The sequence below is a fragment of the Rhincodon typus genome, chromosome 1 (genome assembly GCF_021869965.1).
Source record: "Rhincodon typus isolate 14 chromosome 1, sRhiTyp1.1, whole genome shotgun sequence".
Taxonomy (NCBI): domain Eukaryota; kingdom Metazoa; phylum Chordata; class Chondrichthyes; order Orectolobiformes; family Rhincodontidae; genus Rhincodon; species Rhincodon typus.
In genome coordinates this window covers 136,309,250-136,328,377 of record NC_063332.1, presented here as the reverse complement: position 1 = coordinate 136,328,377, position 19,128 = coordinate 136,309,250, and the positions used below count along the sequence as shown (strand labels likewise).

The following is a 19,128-nucleotide window of genomic DNA, read 5'->3' as shown; positions in this document are numbered from 1 at the left end:
TCAGCCTTTCTGCTCCTATGATGCTGCTTAGCCTGCTGTGTTCATCCAGCTCTGCACCTTGTTGTCTTTGATGTGCTTGAGCCTGCAGTTCTCTCTGCTCTTCGCTCTCTATTTTATGCTCACTTACTCTAAGCCTACCTGGATGATTACAGAAGCTTTGCATTGCAGTGTCTCACCTTGCCTTGCCTTTGAGGGCTTTGCCCCCTCATTGTGGCTCATGTTACTTCTGTCTTGCCTTGTCATTTAGCACTGACACAAAGGATAGACTTTGCTCAGAGGACTGCAGCAGAATCAGTCAGGGCAGTACCAGTCCAGGGAATTGGAAGCGGTCAGATAGCTATTCAAGGTGGTCAGAATCCGGACCCTGTCCACATGAGTGGTGAGAAGTAAATGTCGGGCAGCCCACCATATGACTTGACTCTTTATAGAGTCATAGAGTCATACAGGATAGAAACAGGCCCGTTGGCCCACCATGTCTATGCTGACCAACAAACACCAAACTATACTATTACAATTACTAGCACTTGGTCCATAGCATACTATGCCCTGGCACTTTAAGTGCATGTCCAGATGCTTTTTAAATAATGCAAGAGAATCTGCCTCCACACCTTCTCAGGCAGTGCATTCCATACTTCTACCTGGGTGGTTCTTTTTTTCCCTCTGATCCCCTGTAAGCCACTTACTCCTCACCTGATACTTACGCTCTCTGGTTTTATACACGTGTGCCATGAGGAAAGGATTCTCATGATCTACCCTATCCATGCCTTGTATTTTTTATACTTCAATCAGATCTTCCCTTAGCCTCTTGTGCTCCAGGGAAAACAAACCCAGTCTATCCAATCTCTCCTCATAACTGAGACTTTCCATCCAGGCAACATCTTTGTGAATCTCCTCTGAAATCACATCTTTCCGATAATATGACAACCAGAACTGCACATATTATTCCATTTGTAGCCTAACCAATGCTCGATAAAGTTGCAAGGAGATTTCCCTGCGCCTATATTCTATACCCGGCCAATGAAGGCAAGCATCCCATATGTCTTCTTCACCGCCCTATCTACCTGTGCTGACACCTTCTATGGTTATCTGTGGACTTGCTCACCTAAGTCCCTTTGTTTCTCAGTACTCTCTAGAGACCATTCTGTAAATTCTTTCCTTATTAGACCTCTAAAATTCATCACCTATTTCTGCCCTAGTGTGGGCTATTTTCCTTCTGGAATGTCAGAGAGGCAGGTATCATGAGAAAATAAAAGTTGCTAGTTTTGGTGCAGGTGTCCTGAACCAGTGTGAATTGGAGAAGATGTTTCAGACAATAGTAGAGCATAAGCCTTGTGGGGGAGGTTGGTACAGTAGCAGAGATAGATTGAGTGTGAAATATTGGAGAGAAGGTGATGGCACTTATGCAACAGGGTGGAGAAGGACATTGAAAGTTTTCCTATAGTGCTGGCATTTCTCCAGATGGTTGAGACTGCACTAGCCTGGGTGACAATCTTAGGTCAGGCTAGAAAGGTCTGGTATCATGACTTCCATTGTTGATCTTGGCAGAAGAGCAAGTCCCATAACTGCTCCAACTGTATCCAGCAGGACATCCAGTTCCCTGCTGCACAAAGGCACCAATTTCTCCCTGTCTGCCATGTCTGGGGCAAATGTCAGGAACTGTTCAGGGCAGGTCTGGATTGACAATGCTTGTTCGGTTGATCAACAGCTTTTTAAATATGGTGCAGGGGATTCAAATCAATCAGCAGATATTCAGTGGACATGAAAACTGGGAAAAGGAGTAAGCAATTCAGCCCCTCAATCCTGCTATGCCATTTAATACCATTGTGGCTAATCTCATCTCGGCTTCAAATCTATTTTCCTGCTTGGTCACCATAACCTTTAACCCATTACAAAATGAAAAATCTGTCGACCTCCTCCTTAAATTTATTCCATGTCCCAGTGTCCACTGAACTCCGGGATAATGAATTCCACAAATTCATGATCCTTTGAGAGAAGTAATTCCTCCTCATCTCTGTTTAAATCTGATGTAGAGATGCTGATGTTGGATTGGGGTGAACAAGGTCAAAAATCATACAACACTAGGTTATAGTCCAACAGGTTTATTTGAAAACACAAGCTTTCATGCCTCAGCTCCTCCCTCAAGTGTCGTGTGAGAGAGGGGGTATAAGACGCAGAATTTATAAGCAGAAAGGTAACAACCCTAAACATAGAACATAGAACAGTACAGCACAGTACAGGCCCTTCGGCCAACAACGTTGTGCTGACCTATTATCCTACTAAGATCAAACTACTCTGCATACCCTACATTTTACTATCCTCCATGTGCCTAACCAAGAGTTGCTTAAAAGTCTCTAAAGTATCTGACTCCACTGCCACTGCCAGCAGCGCATTCCACACGCCCACCATTCTCTGTGTAAAGAACCTACTTCTGACATCTCCCCTATATCTTCCTCCAATCACCTTAAAATTATGCCCCCTTGTGATAGTCATTTCCACCCTGGGAAAAAGTCTCTGACTATCCACTCTATCTATGCCTCTCATCATCTTGTACACCTCTATCAAGTCATCTCACATCCTTCTTCGCTCCAATGGTAAAAGCCCAAGCTCCCTCAACCTTTCCTCATTAGACCTGCCCTCCAGTCCAGATGGCATCCTGGTAAATCTCCTCTGCACCCTCTCTAAAGCTTCCACATCTTTCCTATAATGAGGTGAACACAATATTCCAAGTGTGATCTAACCAGAGTTTTATAGAGCTGCAGCATAACCTCGCTGCTCTTAAACTCAATTTCCCAACCAATGAAAGCCAACACACCATAAGCCTTCTTTACAACCCTATCAACTTGGGTACCAACTTTGAGTGATCTATGGATGTGGACCGCAAGGTCTCCCTGTTTCTCCACACTGCCGAGAATCCTACCATTAACCCTGTATTCTGCATTCAAATTCGACCTTCCAAAATGAATCACTTCACACTTTTCTGGGTTGATTTCCACCTGCCACTTCTTTGCCCAGCTCTGCATCCTGTCAATGTCCCATTGCAACCTACAACAGCCCTCAACACTGTCCACAACTCCACCAACCTTCGTGCCATCGGCAAACTTATTAACTCACCCTTACATTTCCTCATCCAAGTCATTTATAAAGATCACAAAGAGCAGAGGTCCCAGAACAGGTCCCTGCAGAACACCACTAGTCACCGAGCTCCAGGCTGAGTACTTTCTGTCTACTATCACCCTCTGTCTTCTATTGGACAGCCAGTTTTGTATCCAAAATTGTATCCGCTTGATTTGAGCGGCGGGAGAGGTGAGAGCGCGAGCCGGGGGGGCAGCCGGGAAGGTAAGGTTTTGCTAAAACTGGCCACCTCTTGTTGAATCTTTAATCAGTTTGGAAGGAGACTACTGATTAAAATGCAAAATCCAGATTCCTCTCAAATTATTGTCCCGAGATAATTAAAGGGTTTTATCAGTGTACACAACAGGTGATATCTCATGTCAGACAATGCATTTCAGGTGTGACATCTTGCTTAGAATCTGTCCACGTTTTAAACTGGGGTCCGTTTTATTTTTAGCAAAACAGAATGTGCATGTGTGTCCGTTTCTGTAAGTGTAATGTGTGAATATAGTGTGGTGAGGTCACCTGTAGTGCGACATGAAGACAAGGTCACGATTGAGGCCGTCCTCGTGGGTATGGAACTTGGCTGTAGCCTTTGCTCAGTGATATTGTGTTATTGTGTATCTTGAAGTCCACCTTGGAGGACACTTACCTGAAGATCAGAGGCTGAATGTCCTTGACTCCTGAAGCATTTCCCCACTGTGAAGGAATGCCCCTGTTCGGTGATCATTGCAGGGTGTCCATTCATTCGTTGTCATAGCGTTTGCATGGTCTTGCCAATACACCATGCCTCGGGACATTCTTGCCTGCATCGTATGAGATAGAGAACATTGGCCGAGTTACATGAGTATCTGCCGTGTACGTGGTGGGTGGTGTTCCCACATGTGACAGTAGTATCTATGTCAACAATCTGACATGTCTTATAGAGGTTGCCATGACAAGATTGTATGGTGTTGTGGTCGATATCATCCTGAAGGCAGGTTAGTTTGCTGCGAACAATGGTCTGTTTAAGGTTTGGCAGTTGTTTGACAGTGAGGAGTGGAGGCAAGGGAAGATCATGGTGAGGTACTCATCGTGGTCAATAATGCATTGAAGCCTGTGAAGAACACTCCGGGGAAGTACTGGACAACAAAGGGTACCCTATGGATCATATTTCATGTCTGTCTTCTGAGGAAGTCATTACAGTTTTTCACTGTGGCACGACAGAATTAGTGGTCGATGAGTTGAGCATCGTATCCTGTATTTATGAGGGCATCCTTCAACACCTTCAGGTGTTCATCACATTCCCCCTCATCTGAACAGATCCTGTGTATTCGTAAGGCTTGTCCACAGGGGATGGCTTTTTAAATATGTTTAGGGTGGAAGCTAGAGAAGTGCAGCATTGTGACGTTATTCATGGACTTGCGATAGAGTGAGGTACTGAGATGTCTGTCCTTGATGGAGATGCGAGTGTCCAAGAATGTGACTGATTCTAAAGAGTAGTCCGTAGTAAGTCTGATGGTGGGATGCAACATAGACAGATTCTAATCAAGTCTTCACACCTAAAATGCAAATACCCATGAGGCCACTCACTCATGTGACTCGGAAATGTTATCTATCTCATACGATGCAGGCAAGGGTGCCCCGAGGTGTGATATATTGACGAGACCGTGCAGACGCTATGACAAAGATGAATGGACACTGCGCAACGATAACCGGACAGGGGTGTTCCCTCCCAGAGGAGGAACACTTCAGGGGTCAAGGACATTTCAGTCTCCGATCTTCAGGTAAGCATCCTCCAAGGTGGACTTTGAGGTACACAGCAACACAAAATCGCTGAGTAGAGGCTGATAGCCAAGTTCCATACCCATGAGGACGGCCTCAATCATGATGTTGGCTTCATGTTGCACTACAGGTGACCCCACCACACTGTATACTCCCACACACACTCGCACACTTAAACGGACCCTCTCTCACACACACAGACCCTCTCTCTCTCTCTCACACACACACACACACACACACACATACACAAACATTCTGTGATAGTAGGAACTGCCGATGCTGGAGAATCTGAGATAACAAGGTATGGAGCTGGATGAATATAGCAGGCCAAGCAGCATCAGGGGAACAGAAAAGCTGACGTTTTGGGTCTGGACCCTTCTTCAGAAAAAATTACCTTTCTGAAGAAGGGTCCAGACCTGAAATGTCAGCTTTCCTGCTCTTCTGATGCTGCTTGGCCTGCTGTGTTCATCCAGCTCTACACCTTGCTTTCATGAACACATTCTGTTTTGCTCAAAAAAAACCGGACCCCAGTTTAAAACATAGACAGATTCCGAGCAAGACCTCTCACCTAAAATGCATTGTCTGACCTGAGATGTCACCTTTCATATACATTAATGAAACCTTTAATTATCTCAGGACAACGACTTGAGAGGAATCTGGATTTTGTATTTCAATCAGTAGCCTCCTTCCTAACTGATTAAAGATTCAACAAGAGGTGGCCAGTTTTTGGATTGTTACTTAAAGTTCTTGCAAAGATTTGTAGATCGGGTTGTGGATGAGGTTGTTGGCTTATCCACCAAGCCAGCTGGTTATCACACACGTTTCATCACCATGCTAGGTAACATCATCAGTGCGACCTCCTTTGCTTCATCAGAACACCTTTCTGCTTATAAATTACTATAAATTATTATACCCTCTGTCTCACACTATGCCTGAGGAAGGAGCTGATCTCTGAAAGCTTGCGTTTTCAAATAAACCCTTTGGACCATAACCTGGTGTCATGTGATTTTTGACCCTGTTTAAATCTGACACTCCTTGGCCTAAAACTATGACCTCTCATTCAAGATTTCCCCACAAGGGGAAACATTCGTTCTACATCTACTTTGTTAATCTTATATACCTCAATTAGATCTTCTCTCATCTTTCTAAACTCTATCCTAAATTGCTCAATCTCCCCTTGCAACACATGCCTTAATCTCTGGAATTAATTGAGGGAAACTTCTCTGATTTACATCTTTCCTCAAGTAAGGGCACCAAAACTGTATGTATTACAATTGTGTGCTGAGAAGAGCTAGGAACAGCACGTGGTAAGATGTGTGTTGAATCAGACGTGAGGAATGCCATAGGTGCAGATTAGTTAGTTAGTTAGTGCAGTGAATTTGATAAGATACAGCAAGAAATCTCATTGGGCTTTGCTGTGTCAATTCCTCCAAAAAAACTTTACACAAGCAGTACTTTACCAAGAAAAATGCCAGATTCAGCCCCATGTGCTATTTTTCTACTGAAGGCAACTTAGTCATTAAGTTTACTATTATACTCCACAGTGCAGAAGTGCTATTCAGCATATCCATCAACAGAGATTCACACTCCATATTTAGTACATGGAAAAACTTGATAGTAGTTCAGTGCTCTGTTGCTCAATGACACTGTACACATATCATTAAACTGACCATAATTTAGACATTTTAAGTTGCAGTTACGACTAATCTGTTGTAATTATAGCTATTGTAATTGTAGCTATTATAAATTTAGGGCTGCAGGTCATTCAGCATGCTGCCAGAAATTTTGATGACATGTGTTTGCACGTGCCTCAAAGCTTTTGTGCTTTGATCTTGTAATATTTTAAACAAAGATTGAAGATGGTTAGTAAAGTAGCCTTCATAAATTGCTAACTTTTTTAAAGATCTGTTTTAAAGATTTAAATTAAAAAAAAGATTAGACTTTAGATAAAAATCGTGACTCAACTGTTGTATCTCAGCATCCTTTATATTCTTTTGGGATCTTCCCCACTGTATGAAATAGCTTAGTGAAAACATATTGCATGGTCTCATTTTGTCTTTTTAAAAGTTATATTTGATATGTTGCAGTGTCTTTTGTGGCATTTATCTTGTCCTTAAAATTTGTACGTTCATAAGTGTTTAAATCATATTCTGGCTCTCTCTTTTCTTGATGCTGCAGTTGCAAACGTACTATGGCAGGAGGAAGGTACTGAAGGAAGTTTTTGTCTTGTAGCTATGTACTTGTAAAACTATTGTTATTAGCGTTTTCTATATCCAAACTTCTAAACAAAATACTGTCAATAAATAGTGATCTTGGCACATATATAAGAACAAGTGCAACTACTAGTTGTTAAATAAAACATTCCAAGGACTATATTTAATGTTATCAGGAGTACAATTTATTATTCACCTAGGTCAAATTCACAGAATTACAGAAGCTTTATGGTACAAAACAGGGCTACTTGGCCCATTGTGTCTGCACCAGCTCTTAATGAGCATCATTACCCGATGTCACTCTCTTGCTTTTCCCCATACCCATGAACGTTATTTTTATTCAAATAATTATCCAATGCCTTTTTGAATACCTCAGTTCAACATACTAGACTGTCCTGATGAATGGTCCCGACCCGAAACGTCGACTTTCCTGCTCCTCTGATGCTGCCTGACTTGCTGTGTTCCTCCAGCTCCACACTGTAACACTCTGACTTCCAACACCTGTAGTTCTTGCTATCTCCTTATAACTGAAGTTCCTCATTTCTGGATCCATTCTTGTAAGCTGTTTCTGTATTCTCTCCAATGCATTCACATCCCTCCAAAGCTGCATACAATACTCCAGCCAAGGTTTAACAAGTGTGTTATACATGTTCAACATTACCTCTTTGCTCTTTGCTCTATACCTTTAAGGAATTTGATAATGAGATCCAGGCTGGATCAGCACATGACACACACCAGGGATTCAAGATCTCAGTCAAACACAATGAAAATCTCCTTCGCAAAGAAATGTATGGTCAGGATGATCAAACTAGTTATTTCTGGCTTTATTTTCAAAAGATATTGTGCTTATATTTTAAATTGTGGGTTAACTGGTCTGTATTAGATTTTTACTCTATTATAAAGCTAAAGCCACTGTATGCTTACTTACTGCTCTCTCTATCTGTCCTGCCACATCCAATGATCTGTGCACATTAACACCCAGGTCCCTCCACTCCTGTACCGCTTCTTAGAATTGTACTGCCTATTTTATATTGTCTTTCTGCTAAAGTGCATCACCTCACACTTCTTTGCATTGAAGCTCATCTACCACCTACTCACCAACTCCACCAACTCATCTGTGCCCTTCTGGAGTTCTGTGTTGTCCCCCTCACAGTTTACAACTTTTCCAAGTTTTGTGTCATCTGCAAAGTACATTCTACATGCTTCAAATATTGTTTGCTTGCTGCATTATTTTTTTAAAAGCATTAATTGGAAAGATTTTTGCAAGTTTACAGCAGGTTAGCCAACTGTGTTGCTAAGGAGGAATATGCTTACATGACAAAATATTTGTATAAGCAGAAATGGTGGCTGGGTGAAAATTAACAGGTAAGCTGCACTGGAAAGCCTGCTTATACGTAGAGTGGCTAAGAATCCTGGCCTAGATGCAAGCATCCCAGGTTGTTAGGGAAATGAGGCTGCGGTTAATGAAAGGGCTTGCTGTAGTCTTCCAAACTTTGGAGGGTGGCACCAGAGGATTACAAAATGTTAGGACATTCCTAGTAGTATAGCATGCTTAGTTAAGATCAGTGATGAGTAGGTTTTAGAAACAGATATCATGAAAATAATGAAAATTTCAGGATTTTATTTCAGCAAAAGTGAAGGAACAGTGATATAGTTCCAAGTCAGAATAATGAGTGGCTTTGAGGGAAACGTAGGTGGCATTACTCCCAAGTATCTGGTCCCTCATCCTTCTGGGTTGGTTAAGATAGGTTTAGATGAGGTAGCCAAAGAAATAAATGTTAACATTAACTAGCTAATTGAACAAGAGCCAGGAGATATAGATTCAACTTCTTTCCACAGGAATTGTAGGTGAGGAATTTGAGAAAGAACCTTTCTTTGCATTGAATCTCTTTGAGGTTGGTGGAAGCAGAGACAATCAATAACTTCATAAGGAAAATGTATGGGTATTTGGGAGAAATAAGCTTGCAAAGCTGTACAGAGAGAGCAGGAAAAGAGTCTGATTGAACTTCTCCACATAGAGATTCCACCACCCCCACCCCAATCCAATGGGCCAGATGGCCATCTTCTGCACGATAATGGCTAGATTGTCAAACCCTGCTGGGGTCAGGTACAAAGATGGGCTTGTTCATCTTTACAGGGGCAGCAGAGCAATCAACAGTGGACTTGGATAGCTGTTTAGGCTCTTTAAAGGCCTATTGAGCGCAATTAATTGAGGGAGCCAGAAAATCTTCAGTTTCTTGCAGGAGCTGGGTGCCAGTTTTGGTGTCTGAACATGGCTGTGGTAGCAGTTCAAGGTACCAGTTATCCAGATAGGACTAGAGATGCTCCTTGCTTGCCTGGAAGGAAAGAGCAACCTTAAGCCATCCTCTATATAGATTACTGACCCTTCAATCTCCAAACCCTATGATAGACTGACTACTCAAAGTATTCCTTAGTTAAAGATTTAAATGTGTTAGAGTGAGGGCACCTTCATGTTGATGCATCTGTCTGTGATTTACCTTTCATTCCACATGCTGTTCCTCTCAAACTCAAAGGCTTTGATTGGCCCAAGAAAGAAAAAAAGAACTATCATTGCTGGAAATCAGAAAGACTAACAGAAATTGCTGGAAAACTCAGCAGGTCTGGCAGCATCTTTGGAGAGAAAGCAGAGTTGACATTATTGGTCCAGTGACCCTTCTTCAGAACTGATTGTAGCTAGGAAATCATTGCTGAAGGTGGGGTGAGTGAGGAGGGAGGAGTAAACAATAGGTGGATATGAAGACAGAGAAAGAGAACAACCTCTGGGCAGACTAAGGAATGAGTAAAGGTCAACCTTGGAGAACCAATAGCTAATAATTAAGAATATTAGTAGCTGACAATGGGATGGTTATGGCAGCAGGCCATGTGAGGGGTTAAGGGGTTAAGACATGGGAGAAGGTGCTTAGGCCCTAAAATAATTGAGTCCTAAAGGGTTCCCAAGTGAAAAATGCAATTCTGATAAGAAAGCTTGCACTGATCTTTGCTGGAGCACTGCAGCAAGCCTGAAAGAGAGATATTGCCCAGGGAACAAGGTGAGGTGGCAGGCAACAGGAAGCTCAGGGTTATTTTTGCAGACAGAATATGTTCCACAAAGCAGTCACCCAGTTTGTGTTTTGTCACCCCAGTGTAGAGGAGACTACACTATGAGCAGCGAATACAGTAGATTAAATTTAGTGAAGTACACTTAAATTGCTGCTTCACCTGGAAGATGTGTCTGGGGCCTTAGATAGTGAGGAAGGAGGAGGTAAAAAGGCAAATACAAGGGAAGGTGCCATGGGGACGTGTGGAGGTGTTGGGAGTGGAGGAGGAACAGACCAATGTGTCCTGGAAATAACAGTCCCTGTAGAAGGCTGACAAGGGAGGGGAAGGGAATATATGTCTGGTGCTGGCATTCGGATGGAGGTGATGGTAATGGCCATTAAAGATTCTTTGCTGATAGGGTGGGTAGCTATGGACACATCTTTGACCTGAAGAAAATGAGTGGAGTTGAAGGAGAAGTTGTTCAAAGTGAAGACAAGTTTGGCCAGGCAGAGGAGGGTCATGGAGGATGGGGATAGTTCAGGCGTTTTATCCAGGAAGAAGCAGAAAGCCGTGGGACCATCCTGATGGGAGATGAACTTGTAAAGCAACTGCACGTCCATGGTAACAAGGCACCAGCCCTCTAATTGGCCTTTTTACTTCATGAACACAGCCCCATCATTAATTAACCAGACAATTGTCTCTGGCACAATGAAGGGATGCCTTTGTGAAAATTCCGAAAAGTGGCTGGATCCATCCCACCTTTCCCAGAAATGAGTTTGAAAGATGCATATATTCAAAATTACTGTTGCCACTCCAAGACATCTCATGAATTCCTAAACTGAAGGAGAATGTTCATGTCATAGAGTCATATAGCATGGAAACAAACCCTTCAGTCCAACCAGTCCAATGCCGAACATAATCCCAAACTAAATTAGTCCCATCTGCCTGATATCCTGCCCATATCCTGCCAAACATTTCCTACTCATGTACTTATCTAAATGTCTTTTAAACAATATAATTGCACCCACATCCACCACTTCCAAAGGAAATTCATTACATATGTGAACTACCCTCTGTGTAAAACAAAATTGCCACTTATGTCTTTTTTTTAAATCCCTCTCTTCTCACCTTAAAATATGCCCATCGTCTTGAAATTCCCCATCCTAAGGAAAAGACTGTATCTGTACCTCTCATTATTTTATAAACTTCTATAAGGTCACCTCTCAACCCCTGTGCTCCAGTGGAAAATGTCCCAGACTATCCAGCTTTTCTTTATAACTCAAACCTTCCATGCCCGGCAACATCCAGGTAAATCTCTGCTGAACCCTCTTCTTCCTATAACTGAACAACCAGAATTGGACACAGTATTCCAGAAGAGACTTCACCAATGTCCTGTACAACCTCAGTATGACTTCCCAATTCCTATACTCAAAAGGACTGAGCAATGAAGGCAAGCATGCCAAACATCTTGTAGGTCCTTTATCAAAATGTTTCCCATAGAGGTACCACCTGAAATTTTAACTGCCTTTCTCTCATATGCTGGCTGATGTTCTGTGCATTCATATTATCCGCTCTGATTTTGACTTTCTGCATTTCCAATGTTTCCTTTTCTTTCTTCAAACTTGTCATTTTTTTTTTGCTAGGATTGGGAGTAGGAAACATGTTCTATATATTTTATGAGGACGGAATCAAGGTGATTCAACCAATAGAATGTCAGATTCAGCGACACATTAAACCTTCTGAGAAAATCCTAGGAAATCAGGTGAGTACATTTGTAGAAATGCAGTCATTTGAATTGATTTATTTATACAGCAATATCATTCATTGTCAAAATTAAAGCATTTCACCATTTCCTGTGGTGTGTCCTATCCCTGACTCCAGATATACTGCAAATGAATTTTCTTAGAGACAAAAAAAACTGCAGATGCTGGAATCCAAGGTAGACAAACAGGAGGCTAGAAAAACACAGCAGGCCAGGCAGCATCTGGAGGTAGGGAGCAGTCAACATTTCAGGTATTACCATCTTCAGGACTGGCCTGCTGTGTTCTTCCAGCCACAAAAACAAAGTTGCCGGAAAAGCTCAGCAGGTCTGGCAGCATCTGTTGAGGAGAAAACAGAGTTAACATTTCAGGTCCGGTGACCCTTCCTCAGAATTTCTTCCAGTTCTTCCAGCCTCCTGTTTGTCAAATGAATTTTCTCCTCTGCTAGCGATGGGCTAAAGTTTCTCCTTTATTGTCCTCAAAAACTCAACTCAGGACTGTAATAAACATCTTCAAAATAAACACTTTATACAGTCAAGCTCATCTTGTTTTGAGGGTGGCTTTGCTAGTATGATCCAATAGTTGTAAAGCATAAGAAATGGTTTCAGAGTATATTTTCCCTGTTCTTAATTCTTAGGCTTTCCTAGCCCTCAACCTTCATCCTTCCCATTCACTTCCCACTCACCTCCATCTTTACTCATATCCTCCCTTGCCTCTTTTGTGTACCATCATACTGTCCATATTTCATGTCCCTCCATACTCCTTTCATTACCCCCATGTTACTTTCATCCCTCTTCCATTAGGTTCATGTCTCCTCCATACCTACTCTCAAAGTGGACACCACGTGCAGAAGCATTGAGTCATTAACAAGTCTAAAATGCACCTGGAACTAACAAAATAAGTGAGCAGACTTTGAAAATTTTCTTTGGAAAATGAAAGCTGCTAATTCTGGTACTCTATAAAAGTGTCAACCTACTACAGCCATTCATAGTATCAGTAAATACACCTTTAATCCTGTTCAAACTTTTTTTTCTCATCCAAATAAACAAGCAGGCATTATAAACCACTTCAAAGACACTAATAACTTATTATGACTTCTTAAATCTGTTAATCAAGCACTGCCTTTCAAGTTTGGATACAAAGAATGGCTTCACATTCAAGCCATGTAAACAGATCTGCTAAACTGAGTCCATTAGCCATTCTTGGCCAAATATTTATAATAAGGAAAACAGATATCTGTTGATCTATTTACCAGATGGTTGCATTGTGCCAAGCTCCAACACTGATTAATGAATTTAGTTTTGAAGGCAATGACTTGATAATGACTTGCCACTGTTATAGCCCATTGGTTCTATACATAGAGGATGCTGGAATAGTTGGCATACAAGGGGCATTGCAGTAATTGAAGGGATATCAATGGGGCATAAGGATATGGATGGGATATGTACTGGAATTCAGCAGCCGTGAGGTTTCTGAGGGGACATTGGCAAGGCCTTTTAAACTTCCTTGTCCAAAGGTACCTGACTCCTCAGTAGGCTTCCCTCAGAGTTCCTAAACTTACCTGATTGGGTTTTACAGATTACTATATACCTCCCACTGTGATGAGATTAGTGTGGAGTATGAAATCAAATTTCTCCAAGGCCTTTGTAGTGTGATCCTGTCATCACAGGATATTTATGCAAAGTACTGGCCAGACACAGTTCCTGACTAGGGGAAGATGCCATGGTCGGAAATGGAGAGGTATATTTGAAACTCTGGTGCCGTAATTATTTTACCCATTTTCAACAGAATTCAAGGCAAGTGCTGAAAAGGAAATTCCACTTAATGGCCTCCATTATTGACACTAACCTTTTAATTTCCAGATAGTTTTTAAACTGATTTCAAGTTCTCAAACTGCCATGGTAGCATCTGAAATGAGCTTTCCTGAATTATCAATCCAGTAACATTACCATGAAGAAATATTATTAAATTGCATATTTTATAATACAGAGACTATTTTTTTAATCACTGTTTCAAACAGGTGTTTGATTATTTTGAATGTCACACAAATTTTTATTTAAAAAAAGTTTTTTTTGCTTTTTTTGACATTATTGATATATGTTGTAAGTGCATTCCTTTTTGAAATGTACAGGGCATCAAGTGGACTTGGTGAAATCATCCCACTTGACTGTCCTCTTGCATGCCCACTTGCCTATCCTCAGCATGCTGCAATGCTCCAGCGAATCACAACAAAAACTGGAGAAGCAACATCTCATCTTCAAACTAGAAATCTTTCAACCTTCTGGGCTCAGTATTGAGTTCAACACCTTCAAATTGTGAACGCATTCCTTCCTTTTTTTTAGTTTTACTTGTTACATTCTCTGTCACCCTTTTCCCCTCACCCCCACCACCCACCTCAGTGGGACTGTCTTTTTTTTCCAGTCTAGCAGTTAGACTCACCATTGTTCTGTAATTCTCACATTCCGATCACTTAATCTGAACTATTAACCTCCTCTCCCCCAGCACTCCAATGACCCCTCCACCCACTATTGTATATATGCTACCCCCTCCACACCAATTCAGCTGTGATGAAGAGTCATCTAGACTCGAAACATTAGCTTGCTTTCTCTCCATGGATGCTGCCTGACCTGCTGTGATCTCCAGAATTTTTTTGTTCTCAGTACAGATTCCAGCATCTGCAATAATTATTTTACTCATGTCAACTTTGATTTAAAACGAATGACAAATAGCCAATGTCCTTTTGGTTTTGGATCCTTTCCCCGTTGAACATAAGAACATAACATAAGAACGTAAGAACTAGGAGCAGCAGTAGGCCATCCGGCCCCTGGACCCTACCCCGCCATTCAATAAGATCATGGCTGATCTTTTTGAGACTCAGCTCCACTTACCTGACTGCACACCATAACCCTTAATTCCTTTACTGTTCAAAAATGTATCTAGCCTTACCTTAAATATATTCAGCAAGGTAGCTTCAACTGCTTCACTGGGCAGGGAATTCCACAGATTCACAACCCTTTGGGTGAAGAAGTTCCTCCTGACCTTAATCCTGCATCTGCTTCCTTTTATTTTGAGGCTATGCCCCCTAGTCCTAGTTTCACCTGCTAGTGGAAACAACCTCCCTGCCTCCACCTTATCTATTCCCTTCATAATCTTATGTGTTTCTATAAGATCTCCCCTCAGTCTTCTGAATTCCAATGAGTATAATCCCGGCCTACTCAGTCTCTCCTCATAATCCAACCCCCTCAACTCTGGAATCAACCGAGTGAATCTCCTCTGCACCCCCTCCAGTGCTAGTATATCCCTTCTCAAGTAAGGAGACTAAAACTGCACACAGTACTCCAGGTGTGGCCTCACCAGGACCCTATACAGCTGCAGCATAGCCTCCCTGTTTTTAAACTCCATCCCTCTAACAATGACAGACAAAATTCTATTTGCCTTTTTAATTACCTACTGCACCTGCAATCCTACTTTTAGCGATTCATGCACAAGGACACCCAAGTCCTTCTGCATAGCAGCGTGCTGCAATTTTTTACCATTTAAAACATAGTCCATTTTGCTGTTATTCCTACCAAAATGGATGGCCTCACACTTATCAACATTGTACTCCATCTGCCAGACCTTTGCCCACTCACTTAGACTATCTATATCCCTCTGCAGACTTTCAGTGTCTTCTGCACACTTTGCTCTACCACTCATCTTAGTGTCGTCTGCAAATTTTGATACACCACACTTAGTCTCCAACTCCAAATCATCTATCTAAATTGTAAACAATTGCGGTCCCAACACTGATCCCTCAGACGCACCACTAGCCACCGACCGCCAAGCAGAAAAACACCCATTTACCCCTACTGTTTGCTTTCTACTAGTCAACCAATCCTCTATCCATTTCAATACATTACCTGTAATACCGTGCAACTTTATCTTATGTAGCAGCCTTTGGTGTGGAATCTTGTCAAATGCCTTCTGGAAATCCAGATATGCCACATCCACAGGTTTCCCATTGTCCACCATGCAAGTAATCTCCTCAAAGAATTCCACCAAATGAGTTAAACATGACCTACCCTTCATGAATCCATGCTGGGTGGTTCCCAATGGGACAATTTATATCCAGATGTCTTGCTATTTCTTCCTTAATGATAGATTCAAGCGTTTTCCCCACTACCGAAGTTAAGCTAACTGGCCTATAGTTACCTGCTTTCTCTCTACTTCCTTTTTTAAACAGTGGCATCACATTAGCTGTTTTCCAATCTGCAGGAACCACCCTAGAGTCCAGTGAATTTTGGGAACAGTTTTTCTCTAAGTCAGGAAGTGGTAGGATGTGGTAATATCACTGAACTCGTAATCCAGAGGCCCCAGCGTAATGTTCTGGGGACGTTGGTTTAAATCCCACAATCATAGATGGTGAAATTTGAAGTCAATAACAATTTGGAGCTAAATGCTAGCCTAATAGCAATCATGTAGCTATAGTCAATTGTTGTAAAAATCCATTAGGTTCACTTATGTTCTTTAGGGAAAGAAATATGCCAGCTTTACCAAGTCTGGCTGACATGTGACTCCAGACCCAAAGCAAAACTCTCTTTTGAAACAGGTACTCAATTCAAGGGCAGTTAGGAACAGGCAAGAAATACCAATCTTTCCAGCAAAATCCACATCCCCTGCAAAAATAATAAAAGAAATGTCTATCACAATGTCTCTTGATTTTGTGTCTCTACGCCACACCTCCTCTCAATGTGCTCTGCTCTCAGAAGAATAGCTCCAACTTCTCTCATCTAAGCATACAACGGAATTCCCTCATGCCTAGAAACCAATCCCTCATTGCATTTCATTTTACTGAGTGAGGTCATTTGTCACCATAGAACATAGAACTGCACAGCACAGGAACATGCCCTTCAGCCCAAGATGTTGTGCCGAATATGACTCCAAATTAAAGAAACCCTTCTGCCTGTCCTTGGGCCATATCCCTCCATTCCTGAAATATTCATGTGCTTATTTAAAAGTCGCTTAGACACCCCTATCGTGTCTGCCTTCACAACCACCGCAGGCAGCGCGATCCACACTCCTACCACTCTCCGTGTAAAAAATGTTGCCCCTCACATGTCATTTGACGTTGACCCTCTCACCTTAAGTGCATGCCCCCTAGTATTAGACATTTAAACTCTGGGAAAAATATTCTGACTGTCAACCCTGTCTATGCATCTCATAATTTTATAGACTTCTATCAAGTCTCCACTCAGCCTCCACTGGTCCAGAGAAAACAACCCGAGTTTTGCTAGCCTCTCCTCATAGTTCACACCCTTAATCCAGGCAGCATCCTGGTAAACCTCTTCTGCACCCTCTCCAAAGCCTCCACATCCTTCCTGTAATGAGGCAACCAGAATTAAATGCAGTACTCTGTGGCCTAACCAAAGTCTTATAAATCTGCAACATGACATCCTGACTCTTGTACTCAGTTCCTTGACCAATAAAGGCAAGCATGCTATTCGCCTTCTTTACCATCCTATCTAGTTGTGTAGCCACTTTCAGTGAGCTATGAACTTGAACCCCAAGATCTTTTTGTTTCCCCCCCATACCTGCAGTTGATCTATATCTCGCTGTATCCTTTGACAACCTTCTACACTATCCACAACTCCATCAATCTTTGTATTGTCTGCAAACTTACTAACCTAATCCATCTACATTTTCTTCCAAGTCATTTATATATATCACAAATAGAAGAGGTGCCAGTATGGATCCCTGTAGAACACCAGTAGTCACAGACCTTCAGCCTGGAAAACAATCTTCCACCACTATCCTCTGCCATTATGGGCAAGCGATTCTGAATTCACACAGCCAAGTCACTGTGGAACCCAAGCATCTTAATCTTGTGAATGAGCCTAACATGCGGGACCTTGTCGAAAGCCTGACTGAAATCCATGTAGACAACATCCAATGATCTACCTTTGTCACCTCCTCGAAAAATTCATTCAAGTTAATAACCTGTCTCAATAACCTGGCATAGATAAAATCAGGCCCTGGAGATTTATCCAACTTAATGCTCTTCAAGAGACCCAACATCACTTCTTTCTTCATCTCAAAATGCCATAGCATATTAGCATGCTCCACACAAATCTCACTATCCTCCATATTCTTTTCCTGGGTCAAAACTGATGCAATTGCAGGTAGAACTGGCCATTCTGAACTGTCTGTATTAAGCCTGGTTCTCATTTGTATTAGCAACCTGGCATCTGTTATGTGTCCCTTTATTCTGCTTCATATTACTGTTTCAATACTGTTTCAACATCTGGCATGATCTGATTGCTGTACTTTTTCTTCCCATGATGATATACCTTGACTAGACCTGAAGTATTCCCTCTTTTGGGGTGCCCATTATTCATTAACATTTTTACATGTCAAATTCTAATTCCGATTTACTTGGATCACTGAAATTGTTTCTCTTCAGTCTAGATTGCTCCTTGTTCTTTCCATAACCATTGATCTTTGGATTAGAAGTAGGCCAATCATCCTATTGAGTCTCCTCCACCATTCAATGGGATCATGACTGATCTGCTAATCCTCAGCTCCATTTACCCAAGTTTTCCTGATTACTCTATAATTCTCTTACTGATTAAAGATCTGTCTCAGCCTTGAATATACCAAACAACCAAGTGTGGACAGCTCTCTGCTGTAAAGAATTCCACAGATTCACTACCGTCTGAGAGAAGAAATTCCTCCTCATGACTGTCTTAAATATGTAACCCCTTATTCTCAGATTATGTCCTTTCATCTTGGACTCACCAGCAATGGAAAACAATTTCTTGTATCAAGTCCCCTAAGAATCTTATATGTTTCAATCAGGTTAGCTGTCATGAATATAGGCCAAAGCTACTCAATCTCTCCTTGTAACATAATCCTTCTACACCCTGCATCAAATGTAGTGCACCTTCTATGGACTGCCTCCAATATATTTGAATCAGAGATAGTAGGAACTGCAGATGCTGGAGAATCCGAGACAACAAGGTGCAGGGCTGGATGAACACAGCAGGCCAAGCAGCATCATAGGAGCAGAGAGGCTGACGTTTCGGGCCTAGACCCTTCATCAGAAAAGGGGGAGGGGAAGGGGGTTTTGAAATAAATAGGGAGAGAGTGGGAGGCGGATAGAAGAGGGATAGAGGAGAGGATAGGTGGAGAGGAAACAAACAGGTCGAAGAGGCGGGAATGGAGCCAGTAAAGGTGAGTGTAGGTAGGGAGTTAGGAAGGGGATA

At 42.0% G+C, this 19,128-nt stretch overlaps 1 protein-coding gene across 1 annotated transcript in view; it reads left to right on the top strand.

The window, feature by feature from the left end:
• fstl5 (follistatin-like 5) overlaps positions 1-19,128 on the top strand; it is a 495,975-nt gene that overhangs the window by 464,098 nt on the left and 12,749 nt on the right. Inside the window, exon 10 of the mRNA XM_048607644.1 lies at positions 11,771-11,889. Within this exon, the coding sequence (XP_048463601.1) occupies positions 11,771-11,889 (119 nt within the window). The remainder of the gene's footprint in view (positions 1-11,770; positions 11,890-19,128) is intronic.